This window comes from Pteronotus mesoamericanus, unplaced genomic scaffold, assembly GCF_021234165.1.
Source record: "Pteronotus mesoamericanus isolate MK-2021 breed Mesoamerican mustached bat unplaced genomic scaffold, CSHL_Meso_final scaffold_507, whole genome shotgun sequence".
Lineage (NCBI taxonomy): Eukaryota > Metazoa > Chordata > Mammalia > Chiroptera > Mormoopidae > Pteronotus > Pteronotus mesoamericanus.
Window position 1 is genome coordinate 3,999,447 of NW_026555319.1, and position 21,918 is coordinate 4,021,364.

At 53.3% G+C, this 21,918-nt stretch overlaps 1 protein-coding gene across 3 annotated transcripts in view; it reads left to right on the plus strand.

The window, feature by feature from the left end:
* KDM2B (lysine demethylase 2B) overlaps positions 1–21,918 on the plus strand; it is a 99,426-nt gene that overhangs the window by 70,260 nt on the left and 7,248 nt on the right. For all 3 annotated transcript variants that reach the window (XM_054594222.1, XM_054594221.1, XM_054594223.1), the window contains 3 exons: positions 15,045–15,269; positions 20,703–20,846; positions 21,796–21,882. In XM_054594222.1, the coding sequence (XP_054450197.1) occupies positions 15,045–15,269; positions 20,703–20,846; positions 21,796–21,882 (456 nt within the window). The remainder of the gene's footprint in view (positions 1–15,044; positions 15,270–20,702; positions 20,847–21,795; positions 21,883–21,918) is intronic.

Below are 21,918 nucleotides of genomic sequence, written 5' to 3' on the forward strand. Positions count from 1 at the left end.
GTTCAGTGCTCTCCTTGGTTTGATTAGTTTCAACACGCCTCAGGGTTTAGGGCCAGCTTTCCCAACTGTGTTACCTTTTAGGGATAGGAACTAAGAGCACTATTGAATAATGACACACACACACACACACACACACACACACACACACAGTATTTCATTTAGGTAAAATTCACATAACATAAAAATAACCATTTTAAAGTGAACAATTCAGTGGCATTTAGTACATTCACGATGTTGTGCAACCGCTGCTTCTGTCTAAATTCCAAGATAATTTCACCACTCCAAATAGAAACCCTGTACCCATTAGCAGTCAGTCCTCAGCCCCTGCCAAACACCCCCCTGCCCCCCGGTTCAGCCCCTGGCAACTACCTGTCTATTTTCTGTCTCTAAGGATTTACCTGATTTGCACATTTCATATACAGGGGTGGGCAAAAGTCATTTTACAGTTGTGAGTATGCAAAACGCAGAATGAGTAAATAATGTAATGTGTAAATAAGTATGTATAAATAATCATAACCTGCAGGTCTTTTTCCATACGAACAACTGTAAACCTACTTTTGCCTGCCCCTGTGTATGAAATCATATAATATGTGGCCTTTTGTGTCTGGTGTCTTGAACTAAGGATCATGTTTTCAAGGTTTATGCACGTTGTAGCATATGTGTCAGCCCTTCATTCCTTTTTGTGGCTGAATAATATTCCATTGGATAGAAAGACTACGTGTTGTTTACCCATTTATCATCATTGGATAGGATTTGGGTGGTTTTCACATTTTGGCCATTGCGAACATAGCTGCTATCAGCAGTGAACATCATTTTAGTGCCTTAAAAAAAAAAGAGATTTATTTATTTTTAGAGAGAGGGGGAGAGAGGGAGAGGAACATCGATGTGAGACAAACATCAGTCGGTTGCCTCTTGTACAGCCCGGACGGGGGACTGAACCCATCACCCAGGCATGTGCCCTGGCTGGGAATCAAACCAGTGACCTTTTGCTTTGCAGGACGATGCCCAACCCACTGAGCCGTACCAGTCAGGGTCATAATTTTAGTTCTTTACTATCTGATTTATCTTCCCATTTGCGTAATCTTTCGAGTTTAAGAACATATTCTGGCTAAGTGGAAAATACTCTTCTTTTTCAGAGAAACAAACGTAAGCATTTAGGGGTGGCATTGTCATGATGTCTGTAATTTCCTTAATAAGACATCAGCACCAAAAAATAAAGTGAGTTAAGAAGAAGTAACACCCGTTAGGATGGCTATTTTTAAAAAAACACAGAACATTTTCTTAATATCCTATTTCCCCAAGATCTTTCTTGCGGGGATATTGGGGCAGACGTGACAGGCGCTCTGGTGCTGCGGACCCAAAGGGCGGGTGTCTGCGGGGAGACTCGGCCTTGTTATGAGAACGTTTTTCAATTTAAAACGTCCTGGTTGTAGGCTGGAATTATGCTAGCAGTTTTTGCATTTTTAGCTCCTTAAACTTGTCAGAGCTGGTGGGGAGGGCGGTTTGTGAGATGAACCCATTTGTTTCATCCGAATTGTCGGAGCCCTCAGCCTTCGCCTGGATTTTTGTGGGGAAGTCAATAGAGAAGGGAATACCTTTCTACGGTCAGTAAATGACTTGGAAATGGGGTGGATGGTGGGAAAACGTATCTCAGATCAGTGCTGTTCACCTGTTAAACTAGTTAATTCTTTAACAGCCCTGTGCACGGTCACAGTCTTCCAGTGAACGTGAATAGTTACTGGTTGATTTTGGTAATGGAGGAAGACATTTTTTGGAGAGGTACCCCATTTAACAGAAGTCTGTCTGTTTAAAAGGCCTGTATGACAAATATACTAGGTTTTTAAATGCTTGTGGAATCGCTCTCCATGGGGAGAATAAAAAGTAACTAAGTAACATTAGCAATTTCCTTAACAGAAATCACTGTAGCCCTTTCTCTGGGGCCCCCGCTGAACCCTGGTGTCCTCCAGGCAGCCCAGGCGTTGGTCTCAAGTTGCTTGTGTGACACTATGCAAAAATCCTTCCTATTTACATTGTATTAGAAAAATAACTCCCCAGAAGACCTCCTCTTGCCATGAAAGGGGAAAACCTGTTGAAGAACAGAAAGACCAATGGTGAAATAAATTCAACGATACACTTTTTTAAAAATGGTGAAACCCTAGTAAAATAACCGAGGCATGCATTCTCTACTGCTTGTTACACATAAATTATTGCTTGTGTTAAGAAGCGACTCCTCGCATGCCTGCTCTGTCATTTCTGTTCCCTTCTTAGGGGCAGGCTGACAAATGCTGCCCCTTGGTTCAGGAGAGTGCCAGCCCCTTACTGGTCTGGGCACAGAATCCATTCGCTTTTCCTGCCCTACCCCTCTAGTAAGCAAGCAGTAGCCATGCTGTTTGTGACATGGGTGCAAGGGAAGGGGCCACATGCAGGAGACGCCCTCGCCCTGGGGAGCCCAGAGTCCAGGGGCCGCGTGCCCGGTGTGCCTGTCCTTTTTCTCTCTTGTTCCTGGAAGTGGGAATGGAGAGCACGGGTTCCCCACCACCTGTTTCCTCAGCTCCCTGCCTGTGCCCACCCTGGGTCAGCCCGCAGCGCCCTTAGGTGGCTAGGTCTGGGCAAAGTCTCTGGGCGGAAAGGGGTCATGATCTGATAGGCAGATCAGAAACTTAAATGACATTCAGAGAGAAAGTGGGGGAGAGGATGACATAACCCAAGCGGATTTGGCATCCGTCTGTTTTTCTTTTCTCACCACTTGGTGAAGTTTCAGGATCCTCCTTCTCAGGGCATTTGCCAGCTGCCTGGGTGGCATCGGCTTCGGAGGGCACTTTCCGAGAATGTAACCTTAGGCTAGTGGAGCCAGGAGAGTGTTCGGTTCTTAGGGTCACTGCAAGATGAGATCCCCAAGGAGAAAAAATGAACCTAAGTCACGATGTAAATGCTGAATTTTAAGGTGGCAATTTAACTGGGCATGGGCTGGCGTAATGCATTTTATATAGAGTCCAGGGCACTATTCATACAAAACAAATGTTGGATAATTGTGTGTACCATTTAGCTAAAGGAAACAATTGAGGGACTAGAGGAGTAAGAAGCTCTTTGCAAATGTCAGAAGAGGAATTTATTTAGAGGTGTTAGGATAGTGGCTCGCTGGAGCTCCTTAGCATTTAGAGAGGAACGACCACATTAGTCCTGGTTGAGGTGGTGTTATTTGGGTTTCTCTCTACCCTTGTATTTTTGACCAGTTACAATGACATGGAAGCATGATTAGCAATTTATCAGTCCCCTCCCCTTTCTTTAAGGGGCTTCCTACTGGGTAGTGTGTCCCCAAGGCAGCATCTGATTGAGACTTCAGTCCAGACAAGGTAGTTTTTAAAAGACCATTGTGGGTACAGTGAGGTGTATGTGGGGTTATTCTTTTGCTTGTTTTTGCTGTTAACCTTGAGTGGATTGTGAAAAATATAAGATACACAGAACAGACAGGTTTCAGTAAGTAGCAAGTCTGCTGGGATTCCCCCCCCCCCCCCCCCCGCCATAGTGCCAGTGGGTGTATGCATTTCAGACAAACTTTAAAACCCACTCAGTAACACTGCCGTCCCTGTTTACTCAGTCCTGCTGACTCCCTGCTGGAAGCCTCCTGAGTTTTATTTACAAGCTCTCTGCCACACATTCTGCCTTCCTTGAAAGACCAGGCTATGGCCTGCCTGTGGGTCCCTTCTGTTCTCACAGTGGATTTTGGGGCCAGCGGCCTGCGTGTGAATAACAAACAGTTGGATGACATTGCAGAGTCGATCACCAGATTCCACAGCTAGTGGGCTTTTTCTTGGGAAAGCCTCTGGTCTCTTAGCAGAAGGTCCCCCATTCCTCCCATTGGGCAGACCTCCTCATTTTACAAATGAAGACCCTGAGCAGGAACCAGGTATACACGTTTAGTGTCACGGTGGGCAGTCCTAGTTAAGTGACGACTGTGCCAGCTTGCTGGGCTGAATCTTTTTGCTCAGCTGGAGTGGAGCTCTGGTGGTGCTGTTGGCCAGAGCATTGTCCACCATAGCTAATGGTCGGAGCTCCCCCTTCCGAGTAAGGGCCGCTGGGGTAAGTGCCCCAGTAGACCTTTTTTTTTTTTTTTTTTTTTACAGTCAGTCTCAATCTGGGTTTACAGTAACAATTTTCTGCAGGAGTGGGCTGCTTTTGGAGTAAGCACTAGGAATCTTTACAGTTTAAGAATTTAGAAACCCACACCTCCTGGACCAGCCCCGGGGAATTGCCAGCTTCCGAGAACTGGGGGCGCCCGCCTGGGGCAGTGCATTTTGGGCTTCTCTCTGGCAGCCTCCACGGCTGGCGCTCAACCTGAACTCCCATCTGCACCACCCCACGTTCAGTGCCAATTCCCTCTGGACCTGGAAAGGCAAACCTGAGGACAGAGAGGGTAGCGTCACGGGACCGGCCAAACCCAAGTGCCCCGATCTGGGAGAACTGGGCCCCTAGACCGTTTCCAGGCCAACGGGCCTGCATGCGCTGGGCACGGGATTCTCAGGTTCGCGGACATCAGGTCGTGGTCCCAGAGCTTGTGCAATCCCAGGAGCCCGGGTGCCTGTCTTCGGGGGCACAGGGACCCGTGCCTGGCGTCTTGTACAGGGTTGCACCCCGTGGCCCGTGCGCCCCGGGGCTCCCACGAGACACCCCGCAGGACCACACAAAAGACCCCACCCCAGGTCGGGCGTGCATTTCCTGTTAGATTGGCGGCGGCGTGCAGCCAGCCACCCATGTGTATCCCGCGGCGCGCGGGCCGGGCGGGGCACGGGGCACGCCCCCACGCAGCCCCAGTCCCCGCGCGCCTGCTGTGAGGGGCCGCCCTCTGCGGGTCCGCCCCCGTGTCACCGCAGGCCGGGCTCCCTTTGTGTGCGGCCCGAGAGCCGCGGCCGCGCCATTGGCCCGCCGGCCCGGGGGGCCAGCCCCTTCCTGGCTCGCCTCATGCATATGCATGAGCGCCCCGGCCCTCCCCTCCCCGGCCCCTCCCCGCCCCCTCCCGCGCGGGCGTGCGAGGCGCGCGGCGCGGCTCCCTCCTCGCGGCAGCCGGAGCCCGAGCCCGAGCCCGAGCCCGGGCGAGCCGAGCCTGCTCCGGGCGGGCGGCGGCGGCGGCGGCGCTCCAGCCATGTCAGCGCGCGCGAGCCTGGGCCCACCATGAGCCATGGCCATGTCCGTGAGCGCCGAGGACGACGACTATGAATCGGAGCCGGACCAGGTCGGGGGCCCGGGGTGGGGCTGAGGGAGGGACCCGCCACCCGACCTCCCGACCGACCGACTGACGCGCCCAGGGCGGCCGCGACGCCACCCTGCCGCGATGAGGAGAAAGTTTTGCAGCCGCCGATGGTGGTGCCGCCAGGGCCTGGCCCGAGCGGGGCACAGAGGAGCGCGGCAGGCCGGCGGGCGCCCCGGGCCCGGCTGCCGGCCCGGGCAGGGGGCGTGTGCAAGCGGCTGTGCGCTAGGGTGGCCGGCCGTGCCTCGGGGACAATGTGGGCCTCGCCGTCGGGCGGGCCCTGCCGGGCGCCAGCCAGGGCCGGCGGGCAAGTTGCGGGCGCCGGCGCGCGTTCGGCCGGGGCGCGCCTCGCCCTCCCCTCGCGCCCTCGCCCGCGGCCCACGCGCGTGCCGGCCGCCCCGGGCGCACCCGGACCTGCGGGCGCCGGCGCCTCCCTCCTTTACGTTTGCAAAGTTGCACCGGGACCGTCGGCCTTTAGGCTGGAGGACGCCGCGGCCCGAAGGGTGTGCGGCCCGGGGCCGTGGGCCCGACGGCCCGAGCTTTTGTCTGGGCGCCGCGCGCCCGCCGCCTGCCGTGGGCAGACGGAGACAGGAAGGGGTGCGAGCCGCGGTCGGCGCGGGGAATCCGGAACCGGCGAGTGCGCTCCGCGGCAGAGGAAGCCGTGACCCCAGATGGCAGTATTTGGCCTCGGTTGGGTTTAGAAGGGAAAGCAACCTCTCTTGGGAGCAGGGGGAGAAATCTGTGTATAAAACAAAGCCCTGGGTGTGTTTACGGCGTGAATTTACTACGGGAAGGTTTCGCGTTTAGGAAGCGGGGAAGAAAGTGGTGGTTTTACGAAGTATAATCTGTCGAGTATTTGAAACAGGACGCAGGCGAGGTAGCCTCGTCCAAGGAATTAAGCATTGGGTGGTTGGGTTGTCATGTGGGCATGGGGCTAGGTGAGTAAGATGCTTACTTATAATCCTGGGTGGGATAAAGATGTTTGGGGATGTTCAGGCCTAGGCTTTTTCCGTTCCATTAGGCGCGATTGAGGAAGTACTGTGTGTGTTGTATTTAAATCCTATCACACGTGTTGGTAAGTGGGTTTGTTTAACAGAGATGAAGTTAAATTGCGTTGTTTTCTCAGTTTTGCTGGACATTTTTCAGGCACGTGTCCCTTGTAGGATGTTCCTGAATCTCACCGGTCTGAATGGATTGGATTAACCCGGAGACAACCCAAGTGGTTTGGGGGCTGGGAACTTTTGTCAAGTCAGTCGCGCAGTCTGTGAATGGCTCTCGAATTCTCGCCACTTAGTTCACACCTCAACTCTTGGTTTGAAATTTCAGTTTGGTGTGGGTCTGCCTAGACTGCTCGCAACCTACCGGTTCTGTGGCATCTCGTCATTCATAAGACATCCATGCAGGGCACTGCACTTTAGTGTTTCAGGACGGAGGTTCCTGTTACTTGTTTTGTTTTTGGTTTTTTAACTTGGCCACACCCGTGGACTGTGGTAGATACAATCTGACACTGCATGAGACGAGACTTAGTATGTCTCTGGGCTTAAAAACACGTTTTCAGGTCCTGCCACTCCTGAGAGAGCCGTCCATCAAGAGAGGACCTGTACTCCCTGTAGTCAGATTTTGTTTGCCTCCCCCGCGCGGCCTCAGCCAGCCAGCCAGCCAGCCACGTGTGGCACTTGGAGTTGTCAGCCACAGAGGTTCAGAGGTTACGATGTTCACTTGAAGATGATTCCTTCCGTTCAGGTGCACGGAGGGAGATGGCCCGTAAGCCAGGCCATTGGGCCGCAGGTTTTTCCCTCGGTCCCGACATAGATGATGGCTGTCAGCTAAGGTGATCGGCAGTAGGAACGCTCAGGGCTGGGGTTTGCTACCACGGGCCGTCTGCACCAGTATTTTTCAGTCCTGGGGTTTCTCGAGCCTGAGTGGAAGAGCAGCGTCCTCTAAGCACCTCAAAGGCAGTCATTTCCACATGAAAGCCGGAGTCTCCAGTTCACAGGCTGTTCACCTCACTCTAAGTGAGTCTCCAGAGAGAGCAGGCTGCAGAGGCCTGGCTCCCCTGCCTCCCACCGCCCCCCCGCCCCCCCGCCCCCACCAGAGAAGGCCTGCACCTCAGGAGAGGCCCTCCGTGGGGCGCGTGGGCGACCTGGCAGGAGGGCCTGCAGGTGTAGCTGCCCACCTGCTGCAGGAAGCCACCTGTGGAGGTGCTGCTGGGAAGCTGCAGTTGCCCCTTCCCTCCCTGTAGCTGTGCCCAGTCCCCCCAACCTTCAGCGTTTTGCCTGCGGCACCAAACAAGTTTGAGCGTCTCTCATCCCTACCTGAGGCTAGTGTCCAGTCCTGGGCGCCATCGGGCCTCCTTGGGCCTGTGCTGCTGGGCCGGCCTGCCCGCTGCCCGCCGCCTGCCCCCCATCCCCTGTCCCCCACAGCAGCCTGGGTTTCCCTGGGTTTCCCTTGGTCCCGGGAGCAGGGGGTGACAGAGGTGGGAGGAGACCCTGCCCGGGCTCTGTGCAGTCTTACCCTGGCGGCGCGTTGCCCCTGGCTGGGCCTCACTGGCTTCCCCAGTGCAGGATGTGTGTGGAAACTCTTCAGCTCTTGCTTCTCGGTTTAAGGAGATGCCCCTTATAGGAGGGCTTGTTCATGAGAAGAATTCTTGTTCCATCTTGGGTGGTGGGTTTTTTTTTTTTAACCCCTGAAGTGAAAATACTTGTATTCCTTTTTCTTTAAATAAAAATGTTTATTGTTTGTTTACAATAACAAAAAATAGGAAGTTATGCAGAAGGAAATATTCCAGAAACTTACGTGGGCCTAATCACTGTGTTATTCATTATGGCTTTATAAATAGCAACATTTTAAGACAAGCGGTGGTTGGCTCTTCCTGAAATTATATGCAAAAGTTTTGAGAATGTGTGTTATGAGCGTTTTCCTGGGGGGAAAGTCCTTAGCTTTCCTCAAACTCTCCAGAAACCCTGGGTTCTACTCCCATTTTTTCTCCCCCGCCTTGCTCCTTACTGTCAGCATGTAAACACGCTGAAGCCTTTCTGCAGTCCACAGGTGTGTGTTCCGGGGCCCGTGGCGCTGCTGAAATGCAGCTTTTCCCGGGATGCCTATTATGCTGGAAGATTTGGGCGCAGCTATAACATTGGCAGAAATCTGTCCCGTGGCAGAATGCCGCAGTAGCATGACAAAGGCATTCCACTGTTCCGGGGGGCCTGTGGCTGCCCCTTGCGGGGCTAAGTGTCAGTGTGCTGTGGTTGGGGATAATTCAGTAGGAAACTCTTAATTGTGAAAACATCTACCAAGGTTTTACTCTTTTTCTCACTTTCTCCCCTTGACAGTTGAAACTCTAGCCAGCTCTCTTGAAACATTTCCTGGCTCGCTGATGCCGCACCTCCTGCTCTTTCTCCTGCCTTTCTGACCGGTCCTCGGCAGGTCACTCTGCACCACCCAGCCATGGATGTTCTTAGTCTTGAAACCACTGTCCAGGACCCTCTTCTTACTCGCCCCTCCAACCAGGACAGTCTTATGGGCTTACTAGTTTAGTGCTATGTGATGCTGATTCCCAGCTGTGTATCTCGGCGGCAGGCCCTCCTTCCTGCTGGCCACCTTCCTTGGATGTCCTGTGGGCTCCTCACATTCCCCGGCAGAGCCATTGTTTTGTCTTCTTAAGCCCTTTGGTTCTCCTGTTGCTCAAGCCAGGAACGTCCAAGTTTTTGAGGCCTCTTGCTGCTTGCTTGCCCCGTACTCACGCAGCCTCCCGGGTCTTCTGACACTGGGTCGGCTTCTAAAATATCTCCTGAGTCATCCCCTCCTCTCATCCCTTCCATGGCTCTTATTCACGCCTTCGTAGTCTTCGGCCAGGCTCCTGTAGTATCCTCGACTCACCTCCTGCCTTTCAACTTGCCCACCGCCCAGCAAGTACTCCTCATGTTGTCGCCATAACACCACCTGCGCTGCTCCTGCATGTCAAGTGCTTTAACTGCTCTCCTAGGGGCCACCATTCTGTCCTGTGGCAGGCGGGGCTCTGCTGCCGCGGGGCTGGTGTCCAGCAGTCACGGCAGCCTGCTCCTGGGGCGTGCCGTGTCGTTTCACATCTCTCTCTCACTCTTCCTTCTGCCTGCAATACCCATGCGTTAACCCCACCCCTCCCCGGGGCCTGCAGATCCTGGTCGTCCTCTGAGACTCTCTGTAGTCGCCACCTCCTGTGTCTGGGGCACTTTTCCCAGCCTCCCTCCTCAGGGAGAGGAGGTGTTTCTCCTGGGCCAGCACTCCAGGGTCCCGGCTACTGAGCCACCGTCGGGGGTTCATACCTCGGCTTCTCGTTTACCAGCGCCGTGCCCTTAGCTTAACCCTGCTGTGCCTCAGTTTCCCCGTTTCTAAATGGAAACAATGATTCCCACCTCATGGGTAATTGATACAATTGTTGAAAAAAGTAATTACTTAGGAGAATGTCAAAAGCTAACATTTCTTCATTCTGTTGCCTTGGGAGGGTGCAGTTGCAGTCCCCTCCGCTTGAGAGTGGGGAGCAGCTCTTACTCATCTCCGTCGTTCTGGCACCTGGCGTTGACTCTGGTGCTCAGTTCATAGCCAGAAAACACTTGGGTGGGCTGGTGGGTGAGTGTGGGAGCGAGGGGGTTAATGAACGAGTCTCACGTGCCCATCACAGGTTCTATTGACTAGCAGTGATCAGCATCTTTTCATGTGTATTTTGCCTACTTACCTGTATTGGAGAAATATCTAAGTCCTTGGTCCATTTTAAAATTGGGATATTTGTTGTTGCTGAGCTGTTAGAGTTCATTATATATCCTAGATACTAGTTTCTTACCAGATATGTGATTTGCAAATATTTTCTTTTTCCGCAGTGTTTTGCATTTGCTAGTCCCTTTTTAAGCACATAGGTTTTTCGAGTCCAGCTTACCTTTCTTCTTTTGTTGCCTGTGCTTTTGATGTCATGCACAAAACTCTTGCCTCATTCAAGGCCATGAAGATTTACCCTTAGGCTTCCTTCGAAGTGTTTTACAGTTTTAATTCTTATATTTAGGTCTTCAATCCATTTTTTTACTTCATTTTCGTATATGGAGTAAACTAGGGATTCACCTTTATTCTTTTGCTTGTGAATATCCATTTGTTGAAAAGGCCATTCTTTCTCCCACTGAATTGCCTTGACACCTTTGTCAAAATCAGTTGGTCATCAATATTGGGGGGCTTTATTCACCGACTTGTAATTCTCCTCCTTTGGTCTTTATGTCTGTTCTAATGCCAGTACCACACAGGTTTGTTTTCTACAGCTTTGTAGTAAGTTTTGAAGTCAGGAAGTGTGAGTGCTCTAATTTTGTTCTTCATTTTCAAAATTGTTTTGGCTCTTCCAGGTTCCTTCCATTTCCACATGAATTTTAGGATCAGTTTGTCAATTTCCACAAAAAAACCATTGGGATTTTGATTGAATTGAACCAATAGAGCACTTTGGGGCATATTGCCTTCTTAACAGTATTGTCTTTCAATCCATGAACATGGGATGTCTTTTCATTAATTCAGGTGAATCCAAGTAATTTTAACCCCAGGATTTGAGAGAGGAGGGATTGAAGAAGTTCCGCTCGTGGATACTATAGAGAACAGGATCTGACAGGAGGTGCTCAGTTAGTATTTGTGGAACAAATGGATGAAGGAACTACCTCACTGGTATTCCTTTTAAGGACAATGCTTATGAGTTGCTGATGGGAAAAAAGATGTTGGAATACTAAGATTTGTGTGCGTAGGCCTGTAAACTTCAGATTTTGGTACCCAGATGAAGCTGAGGATATGGGTCCTGGGCTGATAATGTCAACAGGTGGCCCTCGGTGGTGAAGACTGGTTTGGAAGTGGAAGTCAGGAGACCCCGTCATTGCCTGTATTATTATTTTTTTAAATCCTCACCCAAGGATGTGTTTATTGATCTTAGAAGAAGGGAAAGAGGGAGGGAGGGAAGAAAGAGAGAAAGAGAGAAACACGGATGGGAGACATCAATCAGTCGCCTCCTGTAATCATATCATCATTGCCTTTTGCTGAGAAGAACATGTCATGCTAAAATTAACCAAGCGACATCCTGGGTTACTTGAACAAATAGAGGAAAGGGCAAGAGAGAGTGGAATTTAGTTTTGGTTTGTGAACCTGTAGGTGTCACCCAGAAGAGATGAGGTCTGAAGCTTCACGGGAAAATAAAGGCTTGTTCGCGTCCTTCATAGAAACCATCTGATGCCTTTTCTTACCTGCCGATTTTCTCAGTGGTCTTTATTAGGGTCCTCGATTTCAGGTGTTGCTCAGTCAGGGTGTTTTTTTTTTTAAGATTTTATTTATTTGTTACTATTTTTTAAAATGGTAAGACCGTTCACACCTGCATAAGCAAATCTTCTCATAAGCTTTATTTATCTATTTACTTCTAAAGGTTTTAGTTATTTATCTTTAGAGACAGGGGGAGGGAGAGAAAAACATTGATGTGTGAGAGAAGTATCAGTCGGTTGCCTCTTGTCCACCCCCAAGTGGGGACCTGGCCTGCCACCGAGGCCCCTGACCAGGAATCGAACTGGTGACCTTGGGTGTGTGGGATGCCGCCCAGCCCACGGAGCCGTGCCCATTAGGGCTCAGGTGTTGTTAGTTGACTCCTACGAGCCAGCTGCTGCCCAGCTCTGATGAAGGCAGGCCTGAGAGGCTGCGGGCAGCTGCGGCCTTTCCAGCTGGATTTGGCAGCTGGCTGGAGGGGGCCGGAATCAGAGTCCTCGGGAACAGTGGCTCCTTACACCTCTTTTTTCTGTCATTTTCCCGGATGTCTCAACTGCCACTGAAATCCAGACGGGCTTGTTTTTTCCACAGATTAGAAGAGTGTTGCTTCTGATAGGAATGTGCTTTGGAAAGCACGGGGAGGCACGTAGGAGCTTTGTGACTCTGGCTGGGTTGGCCCTACTCTTTTTTTTTTTTTTTTTTTTTTTTTTTTACTTCCGAGAGTCACTGTCTTCGTGGTCAGCGAGGCCAGAGGCCCAGCTCCACGACTGTTTATACCTGCCATTCCGGAGTGGGAGCGGGGAGGCCTGTTAGGAGGCCTGGGATTTGTTTTTTCTTTTCCTTTTCAGTTCTTCACTAGAGCAGCTGGTCGTTAGACCAGAGCCCTTCGCCCCGGTGTGCCCCCTGGAGGGTGGTTGCTGTGTCTGTATTTGGCTCCAGACTCTCAGTCACCCACCCGGTTGATCAGTTTGTGCCGATTGGGAGTCTCTGTTAACAGGAGACGACAACTCTGCCTCAGAATGTACTCTGAGCTGGAAAAGAGGGAGAAACCTTTCTGGTTTCCACTTCTGTGGAAGCCCGTGGGCCTCTCTTCACCTCCTGCTGACGCCTCTCCTATGCGGGGCACTAGCTGTGAACTCCGCCCACCCCCCCAGGGCGTGTGGACTCAGGGGTCCCCGCTTCACCTGCACATGCGCTGTAATCTCTAGTGTTTGGGGCATGGCTGGAGGGGTACACGTCCCCTACTGGCTCCATGACCTTAGGGAGTCACTTAACCTCCACCCTCAGTTCCTTAAACTGTAAAACAGCATCTCATTGGGTTATTACTGGGAGAATTAGGTAACATCGTTTGTGGAATGGGAGCACAATAGTGCACGCTCAGCAGATAGCCACCTTCCCTGCTGTCACCGTCCTTGTCATTGCTCCGTTTTCAGGTCCAGGGGCCCTTACATGCCGTTCTCAAATCCAAAGGCTCTGAAAACTGAGCTTAAAAAAAAAAATTTTTTTTTTTTTTTTTTAAACTGCTCCTCGGGCATGGAGGCTGGGCCTGAACCGATGCGCGGAATGTGGAGGCCCCGGTTGGCGTCGGCGTTATCGCTACTATCGCTGCGGCGGGTATGACTCCGGGCGCCGCGGGCCCTCCGTGGGTGTTGTGTAAGGGCTGCAGCGCCAGGAGGTCGCCAGGACCCTTCCTGCTGGAAGGGGGAGTAGCTGGTGCCGGGGCTGCCCCCGCCTCGGGGCAGCTAGCGGGTGTGTAGGCCAGTGAGTGGCTGCCCGGAAGGGGGGTGGGCGGGACTGAGCCTGGCGGGACTTTGGGGGCGGTCAGGACGGAGGCGCCAGCAGAGCCGTGTGGAGTGCCCGCCTTTCGCCCGCGGAGCTCAGAGCGAGCGGAGCTGGACTCGGACCGAGACCGCAGCGCCCGCAGGCCCTGCCGTCCTCCTGAAGCCTGCAGGCCGCCAGGGGGAGAAATGGGAAACCAGGATCCCTACGGGTGTCAGCACGAAGAGGTGCGGCGGGTCGGGAGACGGGAGGTGGGCCACAGCAGGAGGAAACGGGTGCGGTGAGGCTTTCTTCACGGAGCCCGGTGGACTGTTTCTGCTTCTGATGTGGCTGTGCTACGATTCTGGGACGGGGGTGGGGGGTGGGGGGTGGGGGGGCGCGGACAGCAGAACGAGAGGGTGGGATTTTGTTTCGGGATCCGGGTGCGACCAGCAGGTGAAACGGAAAGGCAGGGCGGGACTGAAGCTTGTTGAGTTGGCTGAGAAGGGGCTGTGAGCGTTACCTGCCGTCTAGATCGGATAGTTTTGGGTTGAGTCACAGTCTCCCTTGATGGAGGGATGACCTGTTTTCCAGCGAACCCGTGCTCCTCAGGAAGGGGTTTCACATGGGACACACACCCCCGTGTCCTGCCCTGTCTGACCCAAGGTGGACAGGCCCGGCAGGGTGCCCTCCGCGGGGAGCTCGCTGCCCAGCCTTGTTTCGGGAGGCCCCGGGGCTGGTGGCCTGGATGCAGGGACCTCAGCAGGACATGTGGCTGCCTCATTCCCTGTTTAGCTGTCAGTCTCTGCTTCCTCCTGGGTTGTGGCGTGGGAAGGATTTGGAGCCCATTTCGAGAAGGTCTCAGGCATCGAGGTTCCTCAGGCTTACGGCCTCAGCCCCCTGGGGTGCGTTTGGTTTGTTGAGCACGTCCTGCTTGCCTGTTGTCTTTCTGAGGGACAGCGGTGACAAGACGCCCTTGATAAGTGCCTTGCGGAGCTCCTTGTGTCAAAGGGACACCTCCGAAAGGACAGTTAGGCTCCGTGAGGGGCCCGCAGGAGGCGCCAAGCCCAGTGCAAGGTGGGGGGTGGGGCGCTGAAGAAGAAAGCACTGCGTGGACTGGGGCCTGCAGAGCAGGCGTCAGCCAGGTGGAGCCTGAACGTGTCCCTGCCACAGGGAATGGAGGCTGCCGTGTGGCCCCGTGTGGCCTCTGGGGAAGCCCAAGTCACAGGGCCGAGCCTGAGGTGGGGGCCACAGGAGGGTGTTGAGCCAGGGCATGTTATGGTGGGAAACTGGGGTGTCCCCTGCCCCCCAGGCTCCTGGGGCTGCCTGAGGATGCACCATAAAGTGCTGAGGGCCAGGGGGAGGTGGGGGGGGGGCTCAAAGCAACAAAAACTCGCCATTCCCTGGCAGGCCCAGAGACGAGAAGTCTGAAATCAAGGTGTGGACAGGGCTGCTTGCCCTGAAGGCTCCCAGGGAGGCTCCTTCCTTCTGCGCCTCTTCCACCTTCTGGCGATAACCCGCATTCCTTGGCTTGTAGAGGCATCGCCGCGGTCACGTGGCCATCTTCCCCCCTGTCTTCACTCAGGACCCCTTTGCACCAGAGTCCAGGTTTCGCCCTGCCATGACGGTGCCAGTCTGTTGGGCCCACCCTAAAGGCCTGGCTCTCATTTGGTCCCGTTCTGAGTTCCCGGGGTCGGCCCATCTTATGGACACGTCAACCTGGGACGCTGTCCGCCAGGGCCTGGCCCGCCCTGCAGCCCCGTGTCTCACAGCCCCGTGTGTTCTCCCGCAGAACCGGGCCATAGGGCGGCCCAAGGTGAAGCTGGGCCCCGCCTCCGCGGTGAAGTTGGCCGCCAACCGGACCACGGCGGGAGCTCGCCGGCGCCGGACGCGATGCCGCAAGTGCGAGGCCTGCCTGCGGACCGAGTGCGGAGAGTGCCACTTCTGCAAGGACATGAAGAAGTTCGGGGGCCCCGGGCGGATGAAGCAGAGCTGCATCATGCGGCAGTGCATCGCGGTGAGTGGGCCCTTCCTGGCTCCCGCCCCGCCCCCCTCGGCGCCAGGCCGCTTGGCTCTCCCCCCCCCGCGCCCCCCCCCGCCCCCCTCCCCTCGTCTGCCCAGTGTCTCAGTTTCCAGAGAATGTTCCCGCAGGGGCTCAGATAAGTGCGGTTTTCAAATTCCACATGGCGGCACCTTGCGCCATGTGCTCAAGCTGCTTGTTCCGCGTAGCCTGATGGTCTTACAACACACCTTCCTTCCTCAGATGGCCGGGTACTTTGAAGTCTCTGCCATTAAACACGTTGGGCAGCCTAGCCCGTCTGTGACCCTGTTGCCAACGTTTACGATCCAGTTCATGTGGGCCCTCCCTTCCTTCCTGCCCTCCCTTCAAAGTCAGGGGTCTGGGGGGAAGGTCAGTGCCCCTTCTAAAGGGGCTGCGCGGGGTAAAGAGGACTGATTTATGGGGCTCAGGAGCCTGGCCAGCCCCTGCAGGCTGCTTGCCTCCCCGCGCCTCCGTCCTCGCCCCTCAACGACAGGGCAGGGGCACAGGCTCTGACAACCGGCCTGGCCTGCAGGCTGGCCGGGTCCCCCCTGCACACACCACACACTCTGCTTTCCCAGGGGTGCTCGCCGTGCGGGCAGCGGTCGCTGTGCTCCGTGGGAAAGTGGCGGCCCATCCGGAGAGGCAGTGCCAGGGGCGCCACGAGCTCCTCCGCAAGCCCAGCCCCGGGCGCCGGGAGCCTTTCTCCCTGGCTGCTGGTCCCCTGGAGCCCCAGGCGTCTTCCCGCCTCCCTTCTCTCTCTCCCTCTCTCTCTCTCTCGCTCTCTCTCTCACACACACACACTCTCTCTCTCTCTGTTTATGGGGCTTTTTCTTTATTGCTGTAAAAAATACATAACAAAATTTATCATTTTAACCTTTTCTTGTTTTTGTTTTTTGGCAAAATGAATATATTTTTGTACAATATTTGATAGATGTATATAAAAAAGTTTTTTTGCATAAGAAACACTTTGTTCATATTAAAAGTGGAAAAGCTCCAATAAATTGTCAATATATTTTCACTTTTTTTTAGTTTATTGTTAATTGCGCTTACTTTATAAACAAACAAGCGAAAAGCCACTCCCTAGTCCACATGGCCAAACAAACAAATGCATCAATTTCAGTGCACAAATAAAAGTTTTTTACTGATGGAATAGAATGATTTTTGTTGTTGTTCATCCATTATTATTTTACCTTATTTTTTTTTTTTTAATGAAAAGAAGGTTTTTGGAGGGAATTTTTGTTTTTACAGCTCAGATTCAGTACTCGTTTAGTTTCAGGTGTATGTACTGCTCCGTGGTTAGCCAGCCACACACTTGCAAAGCGCTCCCCGCAGCGGTTTCAGTATTTCGGTACTGTCGACTGTCTGGCCCGAGTCGGGCACATCACACGCCCTTCCTTCGCTGTGAGCATTGATTGTTACAGACACAGTACTGCCCTGTCCCCTGCATGTCCCTTGTTGTGAAAACCTGCCTCTGGGCCTCCTCCATCTTGCCCAAGGGAAGCTCCGTATCTATTAAACCACAGCTCCTCTTCCGCACTCTCCCTGCCCACGGCCGGGCAACCCCCTTCCTACTTTCTGTTTCTCAAACTGCTGCGGACACTTCATGGAAGCGGAGGCAGACGGGACTTCCCCTCCGGTGACTGGCTCATTTCACTCGGCTTGGTCTTGAGGTTCATCCACGTTGTAGCCTGGGACAGGATTTCCTTCTGTTTGAAGGCTGAATAATATTCCGTTATGTGCATATACTGCTTTTTCTTCATCTGATTATCTGTCTGAGGACATTTAAGTTGCGTCCTCCCCTTGGCTATTGTAAATGATGCCGTGAGGAGCATGGGTGTGTGGATTCCTCTTCGAGGTCCTGTTCTGAATTCTTTTGGATGTATTCCCAGAAGTAGGGTTGTTGGATCATATGTGATTCTATGTTTAATGGTTTGAGGAACCTCCACACTGTTTCTCCATAGTGGCTGCAGCAATTTGCAATTCCACCAGCAGGGCACAAGGGTTCCAGTTTCCCCACACACCGTGTTTGTCTCCACAATTTCTCTTGTTCTTTTTTAAATTGTGGCCATCTGAATGGGCGTGAGGTGTGATATCATGGTTTTAATTTGCATTTTCCTGATGATGTGTGGTGTAGGGCCTTTTTTCATGTGCTCAACACAGGATGTCTCTACAGCTACTTATTTAGGGAGGTAAAGGGAGTGAGAAAGAAAGGGAGAGAAACAACAGTGTGGTTGCATCTCGCGCGCCCCCTGCTGGGGACCTGGACCAAGCATGTGCCCTGCACTGGGAATTGAACCAGTGACGCTGTGGTTCTCAGGCTGGCACTCAATCCACTGAGCCACACCAGCCAGTGCTGTCTGTACAGCTTCTTTAGAAAAATGTCTGTTGAAGTCCTTTGCCCAGTTTTAAATTGGATTGTGTGTGTTTTTGTTGTTGTAATAGGAGTTCTTTATATAATCTGGATGTTAACTCCTTATCACAAATATGGTTTGTAAATATCTCATCCCCCTCGGTAGTTGTGTTTTCACTGTTTCTTCTGCTGTGCGAAGTTTTTGTTTCACTGCTGGTGTTTTTGTTATCTGTACCTAGGTCATTTGAATGGATTTCAGGGAATTTGAGATACCCCTTGAAATTCAATACAGATTTTTATCTGAGTGCATGTGTGTGTGTGTGTGCATTTTTCTGAGAGGAGGGGGTCCATGTGACACATTACCTTCTGTCAGGATTTGAGAGGCTGTTTATAGGGACTGTTGGTTTTGAAAACTGTGCCACCTAAAACTTGGCATGTTGGCTCTGACCCAGGACTGTCTCATCTGCCCCCGCCCTGCCGCCCAGGGTCCCAGGCCCGGTTAGAGGAAACCTGTCTCTGCTGTCACCAGTCCTCTGCCGGCCTGGTCCTAGCCTGGTGCCTGGCACAGTCCATGCTGGTGGAAGGAGGCCTCACTTTTGTGTGTGGCTTCTGGAACGATCGCAGACAACCTGGCAGGGTCGGGGGCTGCTTCTCCGCCTTCTTACAGCCTTTCCACTTTGTTGGGAGGTTTTACCCACCTCTCTTCCTTTTCCAGGCCTTTCTCTCTAGACATGCCAGAGCCCCCTCTTCTCAGCACAGCCTTCCCTTTGTCCCTCTCCGCGAGGCTCCTCTGCAGACTCAATCCCTCCCGCCGCCTGCGCCACCTCCAGCCCCTGGGCCTCTCCTCGGGAACTTCTGTTTCTACCACTCGGCCGGGTCCTTCGCTTTCCGCCGCCCGCCCCACCCTACTCCCGTGCCCCCGTCTGCCTCACTGTGCTCCCTGCTTCTCCCCGCTCTGGGCCCGTTCCCTGGCCCACGTGTCCTCCAGCACCTGCCTCTGCTGCTGGTGACACTCGCACACGACCTGTCCGTGTCCTCCTGGGACTTCAGCACGATCTGCCCATATCCTCCCTCGTCACTGTTCTCTTTTGGGCCACTCGCTTTAGGCTCTTGCAGGGGTTTTAAGTATTTTGAACCAACCATGACTCTCTCAGCTACAGTGTTTTTATTTATTTGAATTGCAGCGTTTGTGCCATTTTGTAGACTTTTTCACTGGGATATACAGTGACGTGTACACCCCAGTGGGTTTGGAGCTTTTCTAACTCAGCTGAATGAAAATGGCCTATGTGTTTCCTCTGGATCCCTGAACCCGGCGCGGGGAGACGGGCGGGTACAGGGACAGCCCAGTGTGTCACTTCTCGAACTTGCTGTTCTCAGGACCCCTTCCCCTCCTCAAAATCGTGAGGACCCGAAGAGCTTTTGCTTATGTGGGTTATTTATTAATAGTACTGTAATCAAAATTAACATTGAATTCATTTAAAAATAACAGGAAACCCACTGCATGTAAACATAAATAGCAGTTTTATGAGAAATAACTACGTCTTCAAAAGTGATCAGTGGGAGGAATGGCATTGTCATATGTTTCGTAAATCTCTTTCATGCCTGGTTCTTTAGAAAAGACCTGGATTTTCACATCTGTCTCTGTATTCCTTCTGTTGCGGTTTTTTTGGGAAGACCAATAAGAGGAATATCTGGCCTCACTCAGATACCTAGTTGGAAAAGGGAGGAAGATCTTAATAGTCATTTCAGGTCATTGCACATTTTCTCTTTCTGGTACTCACAGAGCTCAACAGGTGGCAATTTCTCAAAGGTTAGTTGCAATGCGGAATCTGAAACTGTATCAATGGACTTTTCATCCTGTTACATTAAAATTCATTAGTCTTCCTTGCCCCTGGAATAGCTCATTAGCGCACGCATGATGCTGTAACATCGCACAATAGCCATTTAGGAAATCCTGGCTCACTGTTATACAGAATTTCCCAAATATTGGTGTGTAGCATTGTACAATGTTAAACAAACCAAACCACATTTATTAACACTACTGCCCAGCTCATCAGAAAAGTCTTTTGAGTATTGAGAAGCTGTCAGGTTCGTGGTGGCTAATGTAAGTTTTCTACAAGTTTAATTTTTGCTAGAAAATTAGAATTGTATAATTTGCAACATATGCTATAAGTCTTTTCTCTGGAAGTGAGGGGCTCACTCGTTTTATCTTTGAGAATAAGCCCATATCCATGGGTTTTTCTCACAGCCCTTCCCCCAAGCAGGATGGTGTTCGGTGGAGAAAGTGGACAGAGGAGCTTGGTCACAGGAGCGCCCTTCCTTCAGATAAGCGTCGTTCCGTCCGCAGCGGCAGCAGCACTTTGTGCATACTATTTTTGTCATACAGAATGTTAAAAGGATCAAGGGTCAGAATTTTAATAAAATGAATCCTTTTTCCTGCTTCATCAAAGTCCCTGTTGAATGAAACTGGTGTGTGGCTAGGAGTGGCCCAGGGACAGCCAGCGCACTTGGGGGCCACCACCCAGCCCTGCCGGTGCCGACACCGTGAGAAAGGCAACGGATGCCCTAGTTGTGTTCTGGAATGGTTTTGACCTACCCCCCAGGCCTCCTTGTGAAGGTCTGGGGGACCCCGCGGTCCATGGCCCAGGCTTTGATGCCCACTGGAGAGCTGCAGCCTCGGCCCCCACCCCCTTCGGGCCTTCCCTCAAACAGGAGGCCAGCCCTGACCTCCACGTTTCGGATTAGCCCGCCTGCCGCCCCTGCCCCGGGCCCTGGCCGGGCTTGCTGCATTTTTCTTCACACCCCTGGTCACCATGTAATATGCTACCTCATTCTCTGGTCTGTCTTCCTCCCTCCACCGCAGTGGGAGCTCAGGATGGCCGAGGCGTGCTCCGGTCCTCGTTAGTGCTGTGGTCCCAGAGTGGGACTCCGGCACACGAGAGCCTGAAGTGAGTGAGTGAGTGAGTGGTGGCGGCAGGCAGAGGAGAGAGCTTGTGCCTTTGCCCCATGGCCTGCGGAGTCCCCGGCCCCACTGACCTCTGCTCTCCCCGGCTCTGCAGCCAGTGCTGCCCCACACGGCTGTGTGCCTGGTGTGTGGCGAGGCGGGGAAGGAAGACACGGTGGAAGAGGAGGAAGGCAAGTTTAACCTCATGCTCATGGAGTGCTCCATCTGCAACGAAATCATCCACCCTGGATGCCTTAAGGTGAGCGGCCCCGGGGGCCTGGCTGCGCTGCCCAGCACCCCGCCTGCGGCCTCTGGTGCTGCTGAAGCGGGGCGGGGGCTGGGGTGGGGGTCGCGATTCCTTCTATGGAGGGACTCCCAGGCATGGAGTTTCCGTGTGTCAGATGCTGAGCTGTGGGCAAGAAGGGTCTGGAGTGGCTCAGACCACACACACACGCACATGCACACGCACACGGCAGAGGAGACACACCAGGTGGTCAGGCTGCTGGCTGCAACCCTGGTTCCGGGCTCCTGAGAGGGCTGGGGCCTGTCCAGGTGGGGGCAGGTGACCGACGTAATCCCAAGAGGCTGCGTTCCTGTGTGTGGGAAGCTGCCTTGGTGTGTCCAGGGCAGGGCTGCCTTCCCTGGGGACCGCCAGGCTGTACCTGCCTGTCTTGGGCAGCAGGTTCTTCATTTGAAAGGAAGAGGCTGGCACATAGCTCCTGTTCCAAGAGAATGTCAACATGCTCAGCACCTCCCTGCTGGCTGCGCCCGCCTGTGGGTGTGTTTTAGAGGTCACAGTGGGATGCCCCAAATGGTGCCTCAGCCCTGAAGTGTCCCCTTCCCTGGGTGGCAGCAGCAGGGCTTGTTTTTTGCTGCCCCCCCCCCCGCCCCCCCGCGCCTGCCTACACACACTCCTCACTCTGAAGGGGACGCTTTGGAAGTCAGGCCACTGGTATTCCTTGTCTGCTTCTCCGAGATCAGAAGCTCCACCAGGGCAGGGACAGCGCGTCTGACTCGCTCACACCCAGCACCCAGTGCAGGGTTACTAAGTGGCTGAACTGAAAGTCACCTGTCTTAGCCACTCTAGTTGCCTTTTCTTTTGGCCCCAGACTGGACGGACATGGCGTTTGGGGCGGGGGCGTGTTAACTTTCTGGCGGAGGCGGCCTCTCCAGCCCCCTCCAAGCTCTGACTGGCTGGTCCCTTGCAGATTAAGGAGTCGGAGGGCGTGGTGAACGACGAGCTTCCCAACTGCTGGGAGTGTCCAAAGTGTAACCACGCCGGCAAGACCGGGAAAGTGAGTGTCGGGCTCTCAGTCCCAGGGGTCACCGCG